Source organism: Oncorhynchus keta, unplaced genomic scaffold (genome assembly GCF_023373465.1).
Source record: "Oncorhynchus keta strain PuntledgeMale-10-30-2019 unplaced genomic scaffold, Oket_V2 Un_contig_6766_pilon_pilon, whole genome shotgun sequence".
In the NCBI taxonomy this organism is placed as follows: Eukaryota; Metazoa; Chordata; class Actinopteri; order Salmoniformes; family Salmonidae; genus Oncorhynchus; species Oncorhynchus keta.
Genome location: NW_026289049.1, coordinates 797,377 through 817,699, shown reverse-complemented (window position 1 = coordinate 817,699; position 20,323 = coordinate 797,377). Strand labels below are relative to the sequence as shown.

The 20,323-nt window shown below is 44.1% G+C and overlaps 1 protein-coding gene and 1 long non-coding RNA gene across 11 annotated transcripts in view; both read right to left on the bottom strand.

Moving 5' to 3' along the window:
* Window positions 1-977: 977 nt before the first annotated feature.
* sh3gl2a (SH3 domain containing GRB2 like 2a, endophilin A1) overlaps window positions 978-20,323 on the bottom strand; it is a 76,964-nt gene continuing 57,618 nt past the window's right edge. Inside the window, exons 5-11 of one of the 10 annotated variants that reach the window (XM_052511367.1) lie at window positions 20,082-20,215; window positions 10,988-11,146; window positions 6,798-6,901; window positions 6,205-6,317; window positions 5,804-5,818; window positions 4,424-4,435; window positions 978-4,044 (exon numbers count right to left, since the gene is read on the bottom strand). In XM_052511367.1, coding sequence (XP_052367327.1) covers window positions 3,851-4,044; window positions 4,424-4,435; window positions 5,804-5,818; window positions 6,205-6,317; window positions 6,798-6,901; window positions 10,988-11,146; window positions 20,082-20,215 — 731 coding nt within the window. In that variant the 3' untranslated portion in view covers window positions 978-3,850. Of the gene's footprint in view, window positions 4,045-4,423; window positions 4,436-5,340; window positions 5,353-5,584; window positions 5,597-5,803; window positions 5,819-6,204; window positions 6,318-6,797; window positions 6,905-10,987; window positions 11,147-20,081; window positions 20,216-20,323 lie in introns of all 10 variants that reach the window. The other 9 variants (XM_052511365.1, XM_052511366.1, XM_052511364.1 and 6 more) reach the window with 9 other exon arrangements.
* On the bottom strand, window positions 6,906-10,490 carry LOC127926088 (uncharacterized). The gene is made up of 5 exons (XR_008123237.1): window positions 10,369-10,490; window positions 9,868-10,228; window positions 9,085-9,378; window positions 8,356-8,448; window positions 6,906-8,106 (listed from the first exon to the last, which is right to left on the bottom strand). It is a non-coding gene; the product is annotated as an uncharacterized LOC127926088 (long non-coding RNA).

Genomic DNA, 20,323 nt, shown 5'->3' with positions numbered 1-20,323 from the left:
CCTATGGTGTGATAAGAGCGCCTGCTAAATTAACTAAATATAAATGTGTGTGGAAAATTGACAAATCAGTATTATAATGGCTACGGCCCCAAAACAATGTTTTGTCTAGACATGATACAGCGTTTGTCAAAATGGACTAATTCGTAGCAGGTTTAGGAAACTTTATGCAACAGGTTAGGATAATTAACTAGCAGGTTGGGAGAATTAACTAGCAGGTTGGGAGAATTAGGTTAAACTGTATCCCTTCTGGACATGACCCTGAAACAAAGGCCAATAATAATACCCAGTGTGCTTTGTTGTTCATTTTCACATATACATTTAGGTAATTGAGCAGACACTCTTATCCAGAGTGACTTACAGTCAGGGCATTAAGGTAGACAACATCACAGTTATAGTGAGTTAAACGTTTCTGTGACCGTTACTGAGACTGTTGATGCTGTTCGGGCCAGCTACTTGCACATCTATTTCTGTATTTTAAAATATGTATTTTAATTAAATATATTTCAAAATACAAGTATTTTGTATTTTATGTTGATACATTGAACTTTATGGTATTTTGTATTTTTTTTGCCCATCCCTGCCTATACTGTAACAGCTTTACTCCACCATGTCGCCACCCACTTTTTACGCTCACACACGCACAATAACGCCATAAGTCAAATCTGTGCATCATTTTGATGGTTGTCTGCACCATCTAGTGGTAATCAGCTGTTAAAGTATGTGTGAGGCCTTGGCCACAGCGATATCCTCTTCCTGACGCTTTCCCCGGGACTGGACCATCACCGCACCACCTGGCGGCAATGGTGGAGATTGCAATTGTTATTGCCCTTTCTCAAGGTCTTTCTTACATTGATCCTCTCTCCTTGCCGCCTTCTCAAAACGCATTGGAAGAGAATATCCTTCAGATCTTCTGTAGAAAGAGACGTTCCTTCCAGACCAACTTCTCCTTCTCAACAGAGACAACAACAACAAACAACTCTAACCTTGTTGTTTATTTGAATAAATTACATTGAGATATTTTAGTCATTTTTAACATCAAGCATATTGTCTTGTAATCCGGTGCAAGGGATGAAACCAAAACAAACAAAGAATCCAAAAACGACAATTGTGTGCAGCACAAACAATCCCTCGAATCACAATAGTTCTATATAATTACTGTATATATATGCATATACTTTATCACAGTTACAAAAATAAAATACGATACCGTAGATGCGCTACTACACACACACACACACACACACACACACGGTGAAAACAAATCACTGAAAAGCTGTACAGTCCTCATTGAGGGCAAAGATACACACGATAATTGTTTTAAAAAAGATAGAGAAAAGAAAATGAAGGAAATATATAGCCTTTTAAAAAACTTGAACGCACAGCCAGTTCCAATCTGAATCTGCTTATTCTGCCAACAAACGAGACCGTTTCAAGTTGCGCTTCCCTTAAAACAAAAAAAAAGAACACTATAGATGGGTTTTCGGTCGGTTCAGCGTCATCAATAGTATCATTGCGCTATACTGTATCGGTCCTTTATCAAATAGACATCCAGGAGGATTTCAATGAAGGAAAAATAATACTGACAGAAAAAAATAGAAAATGTACACTTCATAGATACAAACCACAGTAGACCAAACCACCCGTGGCGCATACAACCCCTTCTCCCTTCACAAAACACATACCAACCTCGGCCCAACCAAACCACACCCACCCAGTCACACAACAATGAGAAATGGGTGAAACACTTATTGCCCTGTCTGTTACACACATACAGTTTCACATTGGATTTGCAGAAGGGAAAACCACTGAGAATGAAGTCCTCAAAATGCTGGAGAAAACCTAGATAGATCCAGAGGCCAGAGTTTGGAGTGTACAGTAGTATCCAATTGCTTTAGTAGACTCTGGCCGTGACCCCACTCTCCCAGGGCGTTTCAGGGAGAGTGGGATATGAAAAAAACACATTTCCAACTCACACATTCATATTAATACACACTTGTTCCCACCAAATGATGATTATTGTTATATGCAACAGTCTGTTGCTTTGGTACCTTATAATGTGTATTGTTACAAGTGCGGCCATTCATTCCTGGGATATGACAAGGGAAGGACAATCAACAAGGGACAGGGACTAAGGATCCCCAGAACCCTCAGTAAACAGAAATACAGTACGGACCAGTAAGAGCAACACATACCATATGAATGGGTTATTTCAGACTCCTGACAGAGAGAAGTTGCCTCGATTGCCTGACAACATTTACACTTTGTCTAAGATACAAAGGGGTATGGGGAATTTGCATCTGGTTATTGATGTTAGTATCCTTGAATTAAATATGGTACCGTGTTCACTTTTTATAAAATGTTCCCTTTTCTGATTGAGACAGCATTGCTTGTGTATTCCATTGGCCTCGTAATACAGTATTTGTCTGTGAGCATGATCAGCTAAAGCTAGTCCTATCAGATTCCATGACGTATAGTCTTCAATATAGTGTTATTTGTTTATCTGACTAAAGGACATTCTGATACAGTGAAAACAACTTCGCCAACGGTTGAAGAAAATAAGGCTAAATCCGATAAGCGGTCAACTCCTATATGAAATAGCACAATACAGCAACCATTTTCACAAATATTTCCACGTCATTGGTAAAATACACACTGAGAAGATTTTTTAAACATGATTTCATATTATGGAAACGGTTCCAGTTTTTGCTTATACGCCACTTAGAAAACAATTGAACTACACAATTTAGTCTTTTGTTTCCGTAAATATTCATCGCCAATTTATAACCATTGACTCAAATACACTAGATGTAATCATGAGGCATACCTAAATCACACAGAGGACTTGTGTGATATAGAATGGCAACAAAACAATGTAGATCGCAAACGAACTACACCCTCAGATAGAAAAGCGAGTAGATTTGCCATTGACACCACTCAGCCCTGCTGTAGGCCTACCCTCCTGCATAGGTGGCCAGTTTGGTCTAACTATGGTGCCTTGATTAAATCACACTGAATCCTTACATACCTCACTCTCAGTTTAGGTCTGTATGAAAAGACACATCAAACGATATCCCCTCCGTCATAAACATACATCTGTTGTTTAGCATGAAATGGACACGGTCTCTCTAGGAAACAATCCATGCATGCAAACAGAAGGCTACCCTTTTCAAACGGGAAAAACATATATTTAGCTTGAACGTACTTAGAAGTAAATCTGATAAGATAAAACACTAAAACATGCCTGACCTACAGTGTCTAACAAAGTGTGAAACATGACCTAAACGTGATCTAACGGACCAGATAACCGCCCAGAAATAGTAGCCTACAATATGTGACGATGATGAAATTATGCTAGTCTAGAAGTTTCCACAAAGTACAGAGAAGGATAGTAACGGCCATTTTGAAAGACACACAGACAATGTAAACCTAGATGAAGCCAGGAAAGACAAGGATTGAGGAACTGTAGAAGCTCCTGAAGGGGAAAAAAACTTGAGGACAAAACCGAGAAACACTCTTTTTGGAAACAAAAGAAAAAACAACCATAGCATTTTATTGGTTTGATGATAAATGTCCACGATGGCATTCAAAACGGCATCATTGCTTATTTTTCATATTTTTTTTCAAAAGTCTGTTTCGTTAGCACTCGTTGGCGTGACACCATGCTGTTGTTGATCTTGCCACAGCCGATTTCGTCGTCATATCTTCATTGTAGTTAGATCTCCTTTTTAGCGGAGTGAAAGGGAGGGTTTCCGGGAATGTTTTGGGGTAGCGGGAGCTGGGGATGCAGGGATTAAGATTTGTCGCCTGGGAAAACTGCTGCTGCTGATTCGCCATTGCCGTGGCAACGACTTTAGGGCAGGGGCACCAGGATATCCACGTAGTTGACGGGGAAGAATCCAGAGCTGCCGTGGATCATGCCCTCGTACCAGTTGTCGTCGATCTTGTTGGTGAGAGTGATGATGTCCCCCTCCTTGAAGCCCAGCTCGCCCTCATTCTCGGGGTCAAAGTCATACAGCGCCCTGCAGGATGGCTGGTCTAGGGGAGCTGGAATGAGAGAGAGAGAGAGAGAGCGATGGATGGAGAGATGGTGAGAGAGAGAGAAAGAAAGGAGGAGGGATGGGGAGAGTGTGAAAGAGAGAGAGAGAGAGAGAGAGAGAGATTGAGCGGTGGACCGATGGAAAGGGATAGATGGAGAGAAGAGAAAGCAGAGTTATAGTGTATGGCTGGAGAGGTCTATGGTATAGACAGAAAGATGGGGGGTGAATCCTAACTTCCACAAGGTCAAATCTTCACTTAGACTCCAATTGACATTAATGGATGAGCGAAAATGAAGTTAATTCAACTAAGCGAAAATTCGTCTTAAATAGGAGTTAGGGTTATTCCTATAGTAAAAGAAAGATTATCTCTGGAGTAAAGCGCTTACCTGGAGACCTTGCTGAAAGGGGGGATGGAGGGCAGACGGAGGAGGAAGAAAGAGAGGGAGGGGGAGACAAGGTAAAGAAGTGAGGAATGCATAAAAATGAATGTGTATTTAGGTGATCGATTGATAGACATATTGAACAGTAGTGTTGTCACGATACCAGAATTTTGACATCGATACCAGGTTTAGTACTGTATCACGAAAACTCAATACCATCACAATACTCGATATCAACATGATACCATGGCAAAAAAAGAAGGCATATTAGCCAAAGCCACAGAATGGCACTTGATCCAAACAGATAAACGTAGCTACTGATCTGTTCAATTGTTGGGCATCTTTTGAGTTCAATATCATTACATTCTAACTTTTTTAAGTTAACAATTTTCAGAGACAGCCATGTATCCATTAATGGATCAATTATACAATCAATTTGACTTAGTTTTTTTGCCTCGTGAACGACATCATTACTGGTTAAAGAGAGAGCACATTTTTATTAAAGAAGCCACTTCTATGCAAATATCGAACCGTTTGTCATGTTCTAGTATGGATAAAGTATTGAAGTTTCGGTATATCGTGCAACACTCACAGACAGAAAGACAGACAAAGGGAGACAAGGCCAATCAGAGGAGAGAAAGACGTAAAAATGTTGGTTTGTGTTGTCAATTGATTGATAAACAAATCGAAAAGACAAACGCACAGACAGAAAGGCAGATAGAGAGAAACAAAGACCGGAATACTGACAACAAAACCTTGGAATACAAACAGAGAGAGAGACAGGAGAGAAATCAGGAAACAGACTGGAGCCAGATAGACAGTCCAAGAAAGAGCAAGAGACAGACCGTTCATATGGACACACAGACAGAGTGATAAAGTAGAGATATTCTGTCGTATCTCTCCAGAATTCACTCTAGGCTCACCTGGAGACCTTGCTGCAAAGAGGAAGAAAGAGAGAGAGCAAATGTGGGAGAAAGAGAAGAGGTATTTATGTTTAACTGCAATTGACATAGTTGTATAAATGGATGGATGGGTGGGTTATGGCAGTGAACAGATGGACAATCACCAAACAGATGAACGGAGACGGACGGACGCAGATAGAAAGACAGTGATAGAAATAGACAGAGTGATATTATGGTCTCTCTCTAGGGTTCACTCTTGGTTTACCTGGAGACCTTGCTGCAAAGAGGAGAGAAATCCAAACGCAAAGCAAGCCACACAGGTAGAACAAATACATTTGTGATTTATAGCATTTGGAAGTGGATGGATGGAGAGATGGAGAAATGAAACTATGGAGAGATGACGAGATTGAGAAATGAAGAGATATGAAGATAAGATGATCAGCCAGCCAGCCAGATAGATGGACAGACAGATGACTTAGCTCACCTGGAGACCTTGTTGCTGGATGGAATAACAGAAAGGAAAAGAGAAGAAAGAGTAGACAGGTATATATTTCCATTTGCCTGATAAGTGGATGAACGTAGAGACGGGGAGATAGATAGACGATGGGAAGACACAGACAGAGAGACAGAAATAGACATAAGGAAAAGAGAGAGAAGAGAGAGACGTTGATAGTGATGGAGAGAGAGAGAGAGGATGGATTGTATTTGTATTTATTATGGATCCCCCATTAGTTCCTGCCAAGGCAGCAGCTACTCTTCCTGGGGTCCAGCAACATAAGACAGTTACATACAGTTTAAAATAGTACATAACATTACATTTCATAACACCTAGTGATGTAGAGAGAGAGAGATGTCAGGTTTCATGGTAGGAGTGGAGAGTCTCACCTGGGGACCTGGATCCTTGGATGGCTCCATTGTGGTTTTCACTAGAGAGGTCCAAGGACTGCCGCGGCTTAGGTATGAACTCTTTCTTGGGCTTGTTGGAGGAATCCCTTATCCTATGGATAATACATTGCAGAAACAAGCCCATATAGTGAAGAGGGTGCTGATCCCAATCACCCCCCCCACCCTCTGCCGCATTCCTCGTTGAAAGAATTAATAGAATCTATTCATTCTATTTCTGCGGCATACCTAAGGTTTGGGGTCAAGGGTTATTGGGATCAATTCCATCTCACTTCTGGCGAATTCAGAGAATTCAGGAAAGGAATAATCAGGCGGTTTCAATTCTTGATCCGAAGACGATTCGTATGGTATGGTATTGCCCCCGTACTCTCTACTAGGGTTGCGAAAATTCCGGAAACTTTCCCAACATTCCCAGGTTTTTCTCCAACCAGGTTTTCAAAATAAAAACCTGTGAACTTTGGGTAAATTTCAGTAATTTCGCAAAAATCCTCCGTACCTCCAGCCGGTACTGACCGGTCATGGAGACACAGATTATAATGATATATAATGATATATATATTATTATAAATACTGACCGGTCCTCCATCTTGGACTGCAGCTGGGTGAGGATCTCAGCACACTGACGATGGTACTCCACCTGGGCTTGGACCAGAGCGGCTAGCTGGCTCACCTGTTCAATCTGCTGACGCAAACACAAAAGGCCCAACGGGACGACTGTTACATATGGGCGGCGTGGCCCAAGTCCTACAGTATACATCCGGACTCACTGGTCTGGCTAACATACTGAAACTACAGTGTGATACTGCGAGGTCAACACATCCGCCTTACTGTGTGACCACCCTCCCACTCGGTCTGCCCAATTCTTTCTCTTTGCTCTTGTTTTCCTTATTAGGATGTCGGTGGGCTCCGGTGTGTCCCAGGATAAATACACCTTTCCCCCATTCATTGGGGAGACTCTCCCCATGCAGACACACTGTTGGGTGTGGTATTTTTGTGGCTGTTATGTTTGTTTGCTTTGGCACCTTTCAACACCCCTCATTATCACATTTATGCACACAACCACACTCACACTACTGACTACACACACCATTGTTACTTGTTTAGTTTACTTTAGTTAATCAACATATTTTTGCTATTCCTTGATCTCCATGTTCTCTACCTTTTTGTTACGGGCTACGAGCCGGTTCGGGACAACTGGTTAACGTACAGATACTTTGATATGACAACACAAGGTCAAGAAAGACTGGATGGATCGATAGATGGGTGGAGGAACAATTATAGAACGTAGAGCTCAACTGTTATTACAATTATTTATATCTCTATAGAAGTCCTGTTCATCTGATATTTGAGGCTCTAGGTTCCCTGATACTGCCTTGATGAGAACCTCCAGTCCACACAACACAACGTTACATGCAGACAATACACAGTGAGTCAAAGTCAGCCTGTGATGCTCTGACAAGAGGTAGAACACGAGCTTTGAATCATGACCCCCTCTGTTGCCGTGGTTGCAGCTGGCCAGAGGGGGAGGTGACTTGGACTAGAGACGGAGGGAGAGAAGAGGACAGAGACTAGAGAATAGACAGACACAGTTTGCTGAGAAAAAACAACAACTATTGAACATCAAACATGTGCTCAGTGATGGACAGAAGATGCAGTAAAAAGACATGATGACTACTACTACCACTGCTGCTACTACCACTGCTGCTACTACCACTGCTGCTACTATTACCTGCTGCTACTATTACCTGCTGCTACTACCACTGCTACTACTACCACTGCTGCTACTACCACTGCTGCTACTATTACCTGCTGCTACTATTACCTGCTGCTACTACCACTGCTGCTACTATTACCTGCTGCTACTATTACCTGCTGCTACTACCACTGCTGCTACTACCACTGCTGCTACTACCACTGCTGCTACTATTACCTGCTGCTACTATTACCTGCTGCTACTACACCTGCTGCTACTATTACCTGCTGCTACTATTACCTGCTGCTACTACCACTGCTACTACTACCACTGCTGCTACTACCACTGCTGCTACTATTACCTGCTGCTACTATTACCTGCTGCTACTATTACCTGCTGCTACTATTACCTGCTGCTACTATTACTGCTGCTACTATTACCTGCTGCTACTACCACTGCTGCTACTATTACCTGCTGCTACTACCACTGCTGCTACTATTACCTGCTGCTACTACCACTGCTGATACTATTACCTGCTGATACTATTACCTGCTGCTACTACTACTGCTGATACTATTACCTGCTGCTACTACTACTGCTGATACTATTACCTGCTGCTGATACTATTACCTGCTGCTACTATTACCTGCTGCTACTACTACTGCTGATACTATTACCTGCTGCTACTACCACTGCTGATACTATTACCTGCTGCTACTATTACCTGCTGCTACTATTACCTGCTGATACTACCACTGCTGATACTATTACCTGCTGCTACTATTACCTGCTGCTACTATTACCTGCTGCTACTACTACTGCTGATACTATTACCTGCTGCTACTATTACCTGCTGCTACTACTACTGCTGATACTATTACCTGCTGCTACTATTACCTGCTGCTACTACTACTGCTGATACTATTACCTGCTGCTACTACCACTGCTGATACTATTACCTGCTGCTACTATTACCTGCTGCTACTGCTGCTACCACTGCTGATACTATTACCTGCTGCTACTATTACCTGCTGCTACTACTACTGCTGATACTATTACCTGCTGCTACTACCACTGCTGATACTATTACCTGCTGCTACTATTACCTGCTGCTACTATTACCTGCTGCTACTATTACCTGCTGATACTACCACTGCTGATACTATTACCTGCTGCTACTATTACCTGCTGCTACTATTACCTGCTGCTACTACTACTGCTGATACTATTACCTGCTGCTACTATTACTGCTGATACTGTTACCTGCTGCTACTATTACCTGCTGCTACTACCACTGCTGCTACTATTACCTGCTGCTACTACTACTGCTGCTACTACCACTGCTGCTACTATTACCTGCTGCTACTACCACTGCTGCTACTATTACCTGCTGCTACTATTACCTGCTGCTACTACCACTGCTGCTACTATTACCTGCTGCTACTATTACCTGCTGCTATTACCTGCTGCTACTATTACCTGCTGCTACTACTACTGCTGATACTATTACCTGCTGCTGCTATTACCTGCTACTATTACCTGCTGCTACTACCACTGCTGCTACTATTACCTGCTGCTACTACCACTGCTGCTACTATTACCTGCTGCTACTATTACCTGCTGCTACTATTACCTGCTGCTACTATTACCTGCTGCTACTATTACCTGCTGCTACTATTACCTGCTGCTACTATTACCTGCTGCTACTATTACCTGCTGCTACTATTACCTGCTGCTACTATTACCTGCTATTACTATTACCTGCTGCTACTATTACCTGCTGCTACTATTACCTGCTGCTACTATTACCTGCTGCTACTATTACCTGCTGCTACTATTACCTGCTATACTATTACCTGCTGCTACTATTACCTGCTGCTACTATTACCTGCTGCTACTATTACCTGCTGCTACTATTACCTGCTGCTACTATTACCTGCTGCTACTATTACCTGCTGCTACTACTACTGCTGATACTATTACCTGCTGCTGCTATTACCTGCTACTATTACCTGCTGCTACTACCACTGCTGCTACTATTACCTGCTGCTACTACCACTGCTGCTACTATTACCTGCTGCTACTATTACCTGCTGCTACTATTACCTGCTGCTACTATTACCTGCTGCTACTATTACCTGCTGCTACTATTACCTGCTGCTACTATTACCTGCTGCTACTATTACCTGCTTCTACTATTACCTGCTGCTACTATTACCTGCTGCTACTATTACCTGCTGCTACTACCAATGCTGCTACTATTACCTGCTATTACTATTACCTGCTGCTACTATTACCTGCTGCTACTATTACCTGCTGCTACTATTACCTGCTGCTACTATTACCTGCTGCTACTACCTGCTGCTACTACCAATGCTGCTACTATTACCTGCTACTACTATTACCTGCTGCTACTATTACCTGCTGCTACTATTACCTGCTGCTACTATTACCTGCTGCTACTACCAATGCTGCTACTATTACCTGCTATTACTATTACCTGCTATTACTATTACCTGCTGCTACTATTACCTGCTGCTACTATTACCTGCTGCTACTATTACCTGCTGCTACTATTACCTGCTGCTACTATTACCTGCTGCTACTATTACTGCTGCTACTATTACTGCTGCTACTATTACTGCTGCTACTATTACCTGCTGCTACTACTACTGCTGTTTACTACTACTACTACTTTTGCTTACTACTTACTGCTGCTTACTACTACTGCTTACTACACTATATAGATATTTAGTGCTTAGACCCACAGGTAAACTAGACCCACAGGTAAACAGTATACTTGCATTTATTAATTAGTTCACCACTTCACACTGAACCTACAGTACAGGAGGAAAACATGGTGCTCATGTGTCAATGGTGGGTCATCGCGCGCACACACACACACACACACACACACGCACACACGCACGCACGCACGCACGCACACACACACACGCACGCACGCACGCACACGCACACACGCACACACGCACACACGCACACACGCACACACACACCTACCTACCTACTTCCCACACAGTGTGTGTTTAACGGTAGAAACATATTCCTTACATCACTCTCCAACAGGTTGAACATGCTGAGCTCAGCGATCTCCTTGGTATCGTCAAACTTCTCCAGAGCCTGTTTGATCTCATCGTCCGTCACCTTGCCCTGACGCTTCTTCTTGTAGTCGAAGTCCAGACGGCGGCCTTCCAGTTTCTTCAGGTGATGCTGCGAGGAGAGAAAGGAAAAGGAAGGAAGAAAGGGTGATAAGAGTGACAGGTTAGACAGGGATCACTCCAAATGGTTAGACGACTTCATCCTTTTTGTACCAACCCAAACCGTACTGTGCTGGTCCAGCTCAGCTTGGCCCAGTTCAACTCATGGCCCAGTCCTGAAACAACCCCTGACCTCAGATTGGACAGGCATATGCCAGCAACATGACCGGAGCTCCCGGCCACATCAGATCAAATCAAATTTTATTTGTCACATACACATGGTTAGCAGATGTTAGTGCGAGTGTAGTGAAATGCTTGTGCTTCTAGTTCCGACAATGCAGTAATAACCAACGAGTAATCTAACTTAACAATTTCACAACAACTACCTTATACACCCAAGTGTAAAGGAATGAAGAATATGTACATACAAATATATGAATGAGTGATGGTACAGAACGGCATAGGCAAGATGCAGTAGATGGTATCGAGTACAGTATATACATATGAGTAATGTAGGGTATGTAAACATAAAAGTGCCATTCCCTGCTGCTACTACTGCTGCTACTATTACCTGCTGCTACTATTACCTGCTGCTACTACTACTGCTGCTACTATTACCTGCTGCTACTATTACCTGCTGCTACTACTACTACTGCTGCTACTATTACCTGCTGCTACTATTACCTGCTGCTACTATTACCTGCTGCTACTACTACTGCTGCTACTATTACCTACTGCTACTATTGCTGCTACTATTACCTGCTGCTACTATGTGGCTAGTGATACATTGTGCATTGTGCATCTGTAAAAGTTTGTGAGTGCTTTTGGTGCTTTTGGTGACAAGCCAAATTTCTTCAGTCAGTGTGAGTGGACCAATTCATTTTGTCCGTGATGTATACGCCGAGGAACTTAAAACTTACTACCCTCTCCACTCCTGTCCCGTCGATGTGGATGGGTGGGGGGTGCTCCCTCTGCTGTTTCCTGAAGTCCACGATCATCTCCTTTGTTTTGTTGACATTGAGTGTGAGGTTATTTTCCTGACACCACACACAGAGGGCCCTCAACTCCTCCCAGTAGGCCGTCACGTCGTTGTTGGTAATCAAGCCTACCACATCTGCAAACTTGATGATTGAGTTGGAGGCGTGCGTGGCCATGCAGTCGTTGGTGAACAGGGGAGGGCTCAGAACGCACCCTTGTGGGGCCCCAGTGTTGAGGATTAGCGGGGAGGCCCGTCAGGAAGTCCAGTACCCAATTGCACAGGGGTCTCGAGCTTGATGACGAGTTTGGAGGGTACTACGGTGTTGAATGTTTAGCTGTTGTCGATGAACAGCATTCTCACATAGGTTAGGGCAGTGTGCAGTGTGGTTGCGATTGCGTTGTCTGTGGACCTATTGGGGCGGTAAGCAAATTGGAGTGGGTCTAGGATGTCAGGTAGGGTGGAGGTGATATGGTCCTTGACTAGTCTCTCAAAGCACTTCATGATGACGGAAGTGAGTGCTACGGGGCGATATTCGTTTAGCTCAGTTACCTTAGCTTTCTTGGGAACAGGAACAATGGTGGCCCTCTTGAAGCATGTGGGAACAGCAGACTGGGATAAGGATTGATTGAATATGTCCGTAAACACACCAGCCAGCTGGTCTGCGCATGCTCTGAGAACGCGACGGGGGATGCCGTCTGGGCCTGCAGACTTGCGAGGTTTAACACGTTTAAATGTTTTACTCACGTCGGCTGCAGTGAAGGACAGTCCGCCGGTTTTGGTAGCGGGCCATGTCAGTGGCACTGTATTGTCCTCAAAGCGGCAAAGAAGCTGTTTAGTCTGGCTGGGAGCAAGACATCCTGGTCTGCGACGGGGCTGGTTTTCTTTTTGTAATCCGTGATTGACTGTAGACCCTGCCACATACCTCGTGTCTGAGCCGTTGAATTGCGAATCCACTTTGTCTCTATACTGACGCTTAGCTTGTTTGATTTCCTTCCGGAGGGAATTGCTACACTGTTTGTATTCGGTCATGTTTCCGGTCACCTTGCCCGGATTAACAGCAGTGGTTCGCGCTTTCAGTTTCGCGCGAATATTGCCATCAATCCACGGTTTCTGGTTTGTGAATGTTTTAATCGTTGCTTTGAGTACGACATCGTCGATGCACTTTCTAATGAACTCGCTCACCGAATCAGCGTATTCGTCAATGTTGTTGTTTGAAGCAATGCGGAACATATCCAGGTCCACGTGATCGAAAAGCAATCTTGAAGCGTGGAATCAGATTGGTCGGACCAGCGTTGAACAGACCTGAGCGCGGGAGCTTCTTGTTTTAGTTTCTGACTATAGGCTGGGAGCAACAAAATGGAGTCGTGGTCAGCTTTTCTGAAATAATCTGAAGGTGGTGCCATCACCAATGCCTACCCGTATCAGACACCTTCAGGCATATGATTATTCAGAGTTAATTATAAACTTTTAGTATGCCAGAGTTGATTTTCCCTCTGCCCTTAGAACAAAAAAAGTCTAAATGAAGCTCTCCAAGAATCTAAACTTTACCAGCTGAGTATTGATTCTGTGGTCTGGCAGGGAGACGAATGTAATTGTATTGGGCAACTCCAACGAGAGAGTAGAGTAAACATGCTGCCTCTCCCTCCAGGGCAGTAAACATTGACTGAGCATTAGGAGTTATCCAACTGATGTCAATGTCTAGATGACGTGATTGTTACTCCACATATAAAGGTGCAACGTTGGCATTAATGTTACATTTTTGAAATTAACATTTTCCTGGTCTGCTTTCAACGTGACTAGGATTTGAGTTGCATGTTGTAATGTATGCAATGACTTTCAATGTGTCTCATTAAGGACATTAACGGAAAATTAACGGTACATCGGTCTAGCTTACCATGTTATGTCTAGCTTGCCATGTTGTTATTAGGGTGGTGTGTCTAGCTTGCCATGTTGTTATCAGGGTGGTGTGTCTAGCTTGCCATGTTGTTATTAGGGTGGTGTGTCTAGCTTGCCATGTTGTTATCAGGGTGGTGTGTCTAGCTTGCCATGTTGTTATCACGGTGGTGTGTCTAGCTTGCCATGTTGTTATCACGGTGGTGTGTCTAGCTTGCCATGTTGTTATTGTGGTGGTGTGTCTAGCTTGCCATGTTGTTATCAGGGTGGTGTGTCTAGCTTGCTATGTTGTTATTGTGGTGGTGTGTCTAGCTTGCTATGTTGTTATCAGGGTGGTGTGTCTAGCTTGCTATGTTGTTATTAGGGTGGTGTGTCTAGCTTGCCATGTTGTTATTAGGGTGGTGTGTCTAGCTTGCCATGTTGTTATTAGGGTGGTGTGTCTAGCTTGCCATGTTGTTATCAGGGTGGTGTGTCTAGCTTGCCATGTTGTTATTGTGGTGGTGTGTCTAGCTTGCCATGTTGTTATCAGGGTGGTGTGTCTAGCTTGCTATGTTGTTATCAGGGTGGTGTGTCTAGCTTGCTATGTTGTTATTAGGGTGGTGTGTCTAGCTTGCTATGTTGTTATCAGGGTGGTGTGTCTAGCTTGCCATGTTGTTATTAGGGTGGTGTGTCTAGCTTGCTATGTTGTTATCAGGGTGGTGTGTCTAGCTTGCTATGTTGTTATCAGGGTGGTGTGTCTAGCTTGCCATGTTGTTATCAGGGTGGTGTGTCTAGCTTGCCATGTTGTTATTGTGGTGGTGTGTCTAGCTTGCCATGTTGTTATCAGGGTGGTGTGTCTAGCTTGCCATGTTGTTATCAGGGTGGTGTGTCTAGATTGCCATGTTGTTATCAGGGTGGTGTGTCTAGCTTGCCATGTTGTTATTAGGGTGGTGTGTCTAGCTTGCCATGTTGTTATCAGGGTGGTGTGTCTAGCTTGCCATGTTGTTATTGTGGTGGTGTGTCTAGATTGCCATGTTGTTATCAGGGTGGTGTGTCTAGCTTGCCATGTTGTTATTGTGGTGGTGTGTCTAGCTTGCCATGTTGTTATCAGGGTGGTGTGTCTAGCTTGCCATGTTGTTATTAGGGTGGTGTGTCTAGCTTGCCATGTTGTTATTAGGGTGGTGTGTAGCTTGCCATGTTGTTATCAGGGTGGTGTGTCTAGCTTGCCATGTTGTTATTGTGGTGGTGTGTCTAGCTTGCCATGTTGTTATCAGGGTGGTGTGTCTAGCTTGCTATGTTGTTATCAGGGTGGTGTGTCTAGCTTGCCATGTTGTTATTAGGGTGGTGTGTCTAGCTTGCCATGTTGTTATTAGGGTGGTGTGTCTAGCTTGCCATGTTGTTATTAGGGTGGTGTGTCTAGCTTGCCATGTTGTTATTGTGGTGGTGTGTCTAGCTTGCCATGTTGTTATCAGGGTGGTGTGTCTAGCTTGCCATGTTGTTATTGTGGTGGTGTGTCTAGCTTGCCATGTTGTTATCAGGGTGGTGTGTCTAGCTTGCCATGTTGTTATTGTGGTGGTGTGTCTAGCTTGCCATGTTGTTATTAGGGTGGTGTGTCTAGCTTGCCATGTTGTTATTAGGGTGGTGTGTCTAGCTTGCCATGTTGTTATTAGGGTGGTGTGTCTAGCTTGCCATGTTGTTATCAGGGTGGTGTGTCTAGCTTGCCATGTTGTTATTGTGGTGGTGTGTCTAGCTTGCCATGTTGTTATTAGGGTGGTGTGTCTAGCTTGCCATGTTGTTATTGTGGTGGTGTGTCTAGCTTGCCATGTTGTTATCAGGGTGGTGTGTCTAGCTTGCCATGTTGTTATCAGGGTGGTGTGTCTAGCTTGCCATGTTGTTATTGTGGTGGTGTGTCTAGCTTGCCATGTTGTTATTGTGGTGGTGTGTCTAGCTTGCCATGTTGTTATTGTGGTGGTGTGTCTAGCTTGCCATGTTGTTATTAGGGTGGTGTGTCTAGCTTGCCATGTTGTTATTGTGGTGGTGTGTCTAGCTTGCCATGTTGTTATTGTGGTGGTGTGTCTAGCTTGCCATGTTGTTATTGTGGTGGTGTGTCTAGCTTGCCATGTTGTTATTGTGGTGGTGTGTCTAGCTTGCCATGTTGTTATTGTGGTGGTGTGTCTAGCCTGCCATGTTGTTATTGTGGTGGTGTGTCTAGCCTGCCATGTTGTTATTGTGGTGGTGTGGTGTGTCTCTAGGTTGCCATGTTGCCATGTTCTAGTTGCCATGTTGTTATTGTGGTGGTGTGTCTAGCTTGCCATGTTATTATTGGGTGGTGTGTCTAGCTTGCCATGTTGTTATTGTGGTGGTGTGTCTATTGCCATGTTGTTATCAGGGTGGTGTGTCTAGCTTGCCATGTTGTTATTGGGTGGTGTGTCCATGTTGTTATTGTGGTGGTGTGTCTGCCTGCCATGTTGTTATTGTGGTGGTGTGTCTAGCCTGCCATGTTGTTATTGGGTGGTGTGTCTAGCTTGCCATGTTGTTATCATGGTGTGTCTAGTTGTTATGTGTCTAGCCTGCCATGGGGTGGTGTGTCTATGTTGTTATCTTGTGTCTAGCTTGCCATGTTGTTATCAGGGTGGTGTGTCTAGCTTGCCATGTTGTTATTGTGGTGGTGTGTCTAGCTTGCCATGTTGTTATCAGGGTGGTGTGTCTAGCTTGCCATGTTGTTATTAGGTTGTTATTAGGTGTTATTGCCATGTTGTTATCAGGGTGGTGTGTCTAGCTTGCCATGTTGTTATTGTGGTGGTGTGTCTAGCTTGCCATGTTGTTATCAGGGTGGTGTGTCTAGCTTGCCATGTTGTTATCCAGGTTATCAGGGTGGTGTGTCTAGCTTGCCATGTTGTTATTGTGGTGGTGTGTCTAGCTTGCCATGTTGTTATTAGGGTGGTGTGTCTAGCTTGCCATGTTGTTATCAGGGTGGTGTGTCTAGCTTGCCATGTTGTTATTGGGTGGTGTGTCTAGCTTGCCATGTTGTTATTAGGGTGGTGTGTCTAGCTTGCCATGTTGTTATCAGGGTGGTGTGTCTAGCTTGCCATGTTGTTATTAGGGTGGTGTGTCTAGCTTGCCATGTTGTTATTAGGGTGGTGTGTCTAGCTTGCTATGTTGTTATTAGGGTGGTGAGTCTAGCTTGCCATGTTGTTATTGTGGTGGTGTGTCTAGCTTGCCATGTTGTTATTGTGGTGGTGTGTCTAGCCTGCCATGTTGTTATTGTGGTGGTGTGTCTAGCTTGCCATGTTGTTATTGTGGTGGTGTGTCTAGCCTGCCATGTTGTTATCAGGGTGGTGTGTCTAGCTTGCCATGTTGTTATCAGGGTGGTGTGTCTAGCTTGCCATGTTATTGTGGTGGTGTGTCTAGCTTGCCATGTTGTTATTGTGGTGGTGTGTCTAGCTTGCCATGTTGTTATTGTGGTGGTGTGTCTAGCTTGCCATGTTGTTATTGTGGTGGTGTGTCTAGCTTGCCGTGTTGTTATTGGGGTGTTGTGTCTAGCCTGCCGTGTTGTTATTGTGGTGGTGTGTCTAGCTTGCCGTGTTGTTATGAGGGTGGTGTGTCTAGCTTGCCATGTTGTTATTGGGGTGTTGTGTCTAGCTTGCCGTGTTGTTATTGTGGTGTTGTGTCTAGCTTGCCGTGTTGTTATTGTGGTGGTGTGTCTAGCTTGCCGTGTTGTTATTGTGGTGGTGTGTCTAGCTTGCCGTGTTGTTATTGTGGTGGTGTGTCTAGCTTGCCGTGTTGTTATTGTGGTGGTGTGTCTAGCTTGCCGTGTTGTTATTGTGGTGTTGTGTCTAGCTTGCCATGTTGTTATTGTGGTGGTGTGTCTAGCTTGCCATGTTGTTATTGTGGTGGTGTGTCTAGCCTGCCATGTTGTTATTGTGGTGGTGTGTCTAGCTTGCCATGTTGTTATCAGGGTGGTGTGTCTAGCTTGCCATGTTGTTGTGGTGGTGTGTCTAGCTTGCCATGTTGTTGTGGTGGTGTGTCTAGCTTGCCATGTTGTTGTGGTGGTGTGTCTAGCTTGCCATGTTGTTATTGTGGTGGTGTGTCTAGCTTGCCATGTTGTTATTGTGGTGGTGTGTCTAGCTTGCCATGTTGTTATTGTGGTGGTGTGTCTAGCCTGCCATGTTGTTATTGTGGTGGTGTGTCTAGCTTGCCATGTTGTTATTGTGGTGGTGTGTCTAGCCTGCCATGTTGTTATTGTGGTGGTGTGTCTAGCCTGCCATGTTGTTATTGTGGTGGTGTGTCTAGCTTGCCATGTTGTTATTAGGGTGGTGTCTCTAGCTTGCCATGTTGTTATCAGGGTGGTGTCTCTAGCTTGCCATGTTGTTATTGTGGTGGTGTGTCTAGCTTGCCATGTTATTAGGGTGGTGTGTCTAGCTTGCCATGTTGTTATTGTGGTGGTGTGTCTAGCTTGCCATGTTGTTATTAGGGTGGTGTGTCTAGCTTGCCATGTTGTTATCAGGGTGGTGTGTCTAGCTTGCCATGTTGTTATCAGGGTGGTGTGTCTAGCTTGCCATGTTATTGTGGTGGTGTGTCTAGCCTGCCATGTTGTTATTGTGGTGGTGTGTCTAGCCTGCCATGTTGTTATTGTGGTGGTGTGTCTAGCTTGCCATGTTGTTATCAGGGTGGTGTGTCTAGCTTGCTATGCTGTTATTGTGGTGGTGTGTCTAGCCTGCCATGTTGTTATCAGGGTGGTGTGTCTAGCTTGCCATGTTGTTATCAGGGTGGTGTGTCTAGCTTGCCATGTTGTTATTGTGGTGGTGTGTCTAGCCTGCCATGTTGTTATTGTGGTGGTGTGTCTAGCTTGCCATGTTGTTATTAGGGTGGTGTGTCTAGCCTGCCATGTTGTTATTATGGTGTTGTGTGTAGCTTGCTATGCTGTTATTGTGTTATGTCTGTTATGCAGTTTTGCTATTATGTCTGCCTTGTAATGTCATGTGAGTGCACTGTTCTTGTTATTCTTGTATTTTGTATGTAGGGATTTTTTAAAATGCAATACTCACTCAAAAAAGAGACCTGGGTCCAGGGGTGAAAGTAGACTTGATTTCTTACCGGTACGAGACACCTATACTACATAAATTGCAGGGTAGCCTACTCTGCTGACACTGACAAACAGATCAATAAAAACGATGTTGTCTGATCCATCTAATCGGCCTATGGGAAGGGGAGACACAAATACAACCTGAAGGAGGAAATGTTTGTCCAAAAACAAACAAAAAAAGTGGTACTGACCCAATGACAAAGACTGTGAATATGCACACTCACCGGGGATATGGCTGATGTTCTCGCTACTGTTCACTCAATTTAGTTAGGAATTTTGATCACTAAAAGACAGGTGAGTATCTTCATTGTCATCTCTTTACAGCAATAGCCATTTGCTTTCCAAACAGTTTTTCTGCAATTGTATTTTTAAATATTGCGATATGCCTGGCTGGGTCTCTCTTCTTCTCACTGATAGTCACAACTCAACAATCATCTATTTGGTATTTGCCCAAATTGCGGGCCCTTCGACTGTGGGCTATGTGATTTCAAACAATCTACAGAAAAAAAAGAAGCTACTTCAAATGTACTTTAGGGAAAGCTTCCCCAGCTTCCCCAGCCTTATGGACACGCCTATGCCTTCTAATTGTGGCATAAACACAAGCAGTCATGATGTTTTCATCTGATTGTCAAACAATCACTTAACCAAGGCGCTCCTGTAGCCTACCTGCACACATTCGTCCAAACCCCAACAGTGCTCTGTGCACCCGCAATTTGATGAATTGAAAGAGACATCTGTTACAAAAACACCTGTGTGTATTGTAATGGCACCTCGGTTTCGGCCTCTCATCTCCGTCTTGACAAAATGTAAGTGTTCTCCTCAAACCACAAAGCAATTTGGAGGATAAACCACCCGGTTTCCAGTCAATTCTCGGCTGACATGCAGCAATGTTAAATAGTGGTGTAGTAGCCTATAGTTTCTGGGCATGTTGTATTACCAGACGGCCTTACTTTCCCCCAGTCTGGGTCTCAATGTTGCATAAAATATCAAATAAAATAAATCCAGTCTCACTGCAATCTCCTTGAGGTCTTTGTCGTGGAGGGTCTGCAGCGGGTCCAGGAAGTTCTGCTTGACCTCCATGTCTAGAGCGTCCTTCACCTCCCCCAGCTCACGCATGGACTCCCCAGCATCGATCAGAGCCAGGCCTGGAACACACAGGGGCATAATATAACAACATGTACTCCTCCATCTCCTTCAGACAAGTTGAGGAGTTTGCACATCAATGTTGTTTATGAGCGCTAAGCTAGCCCGCT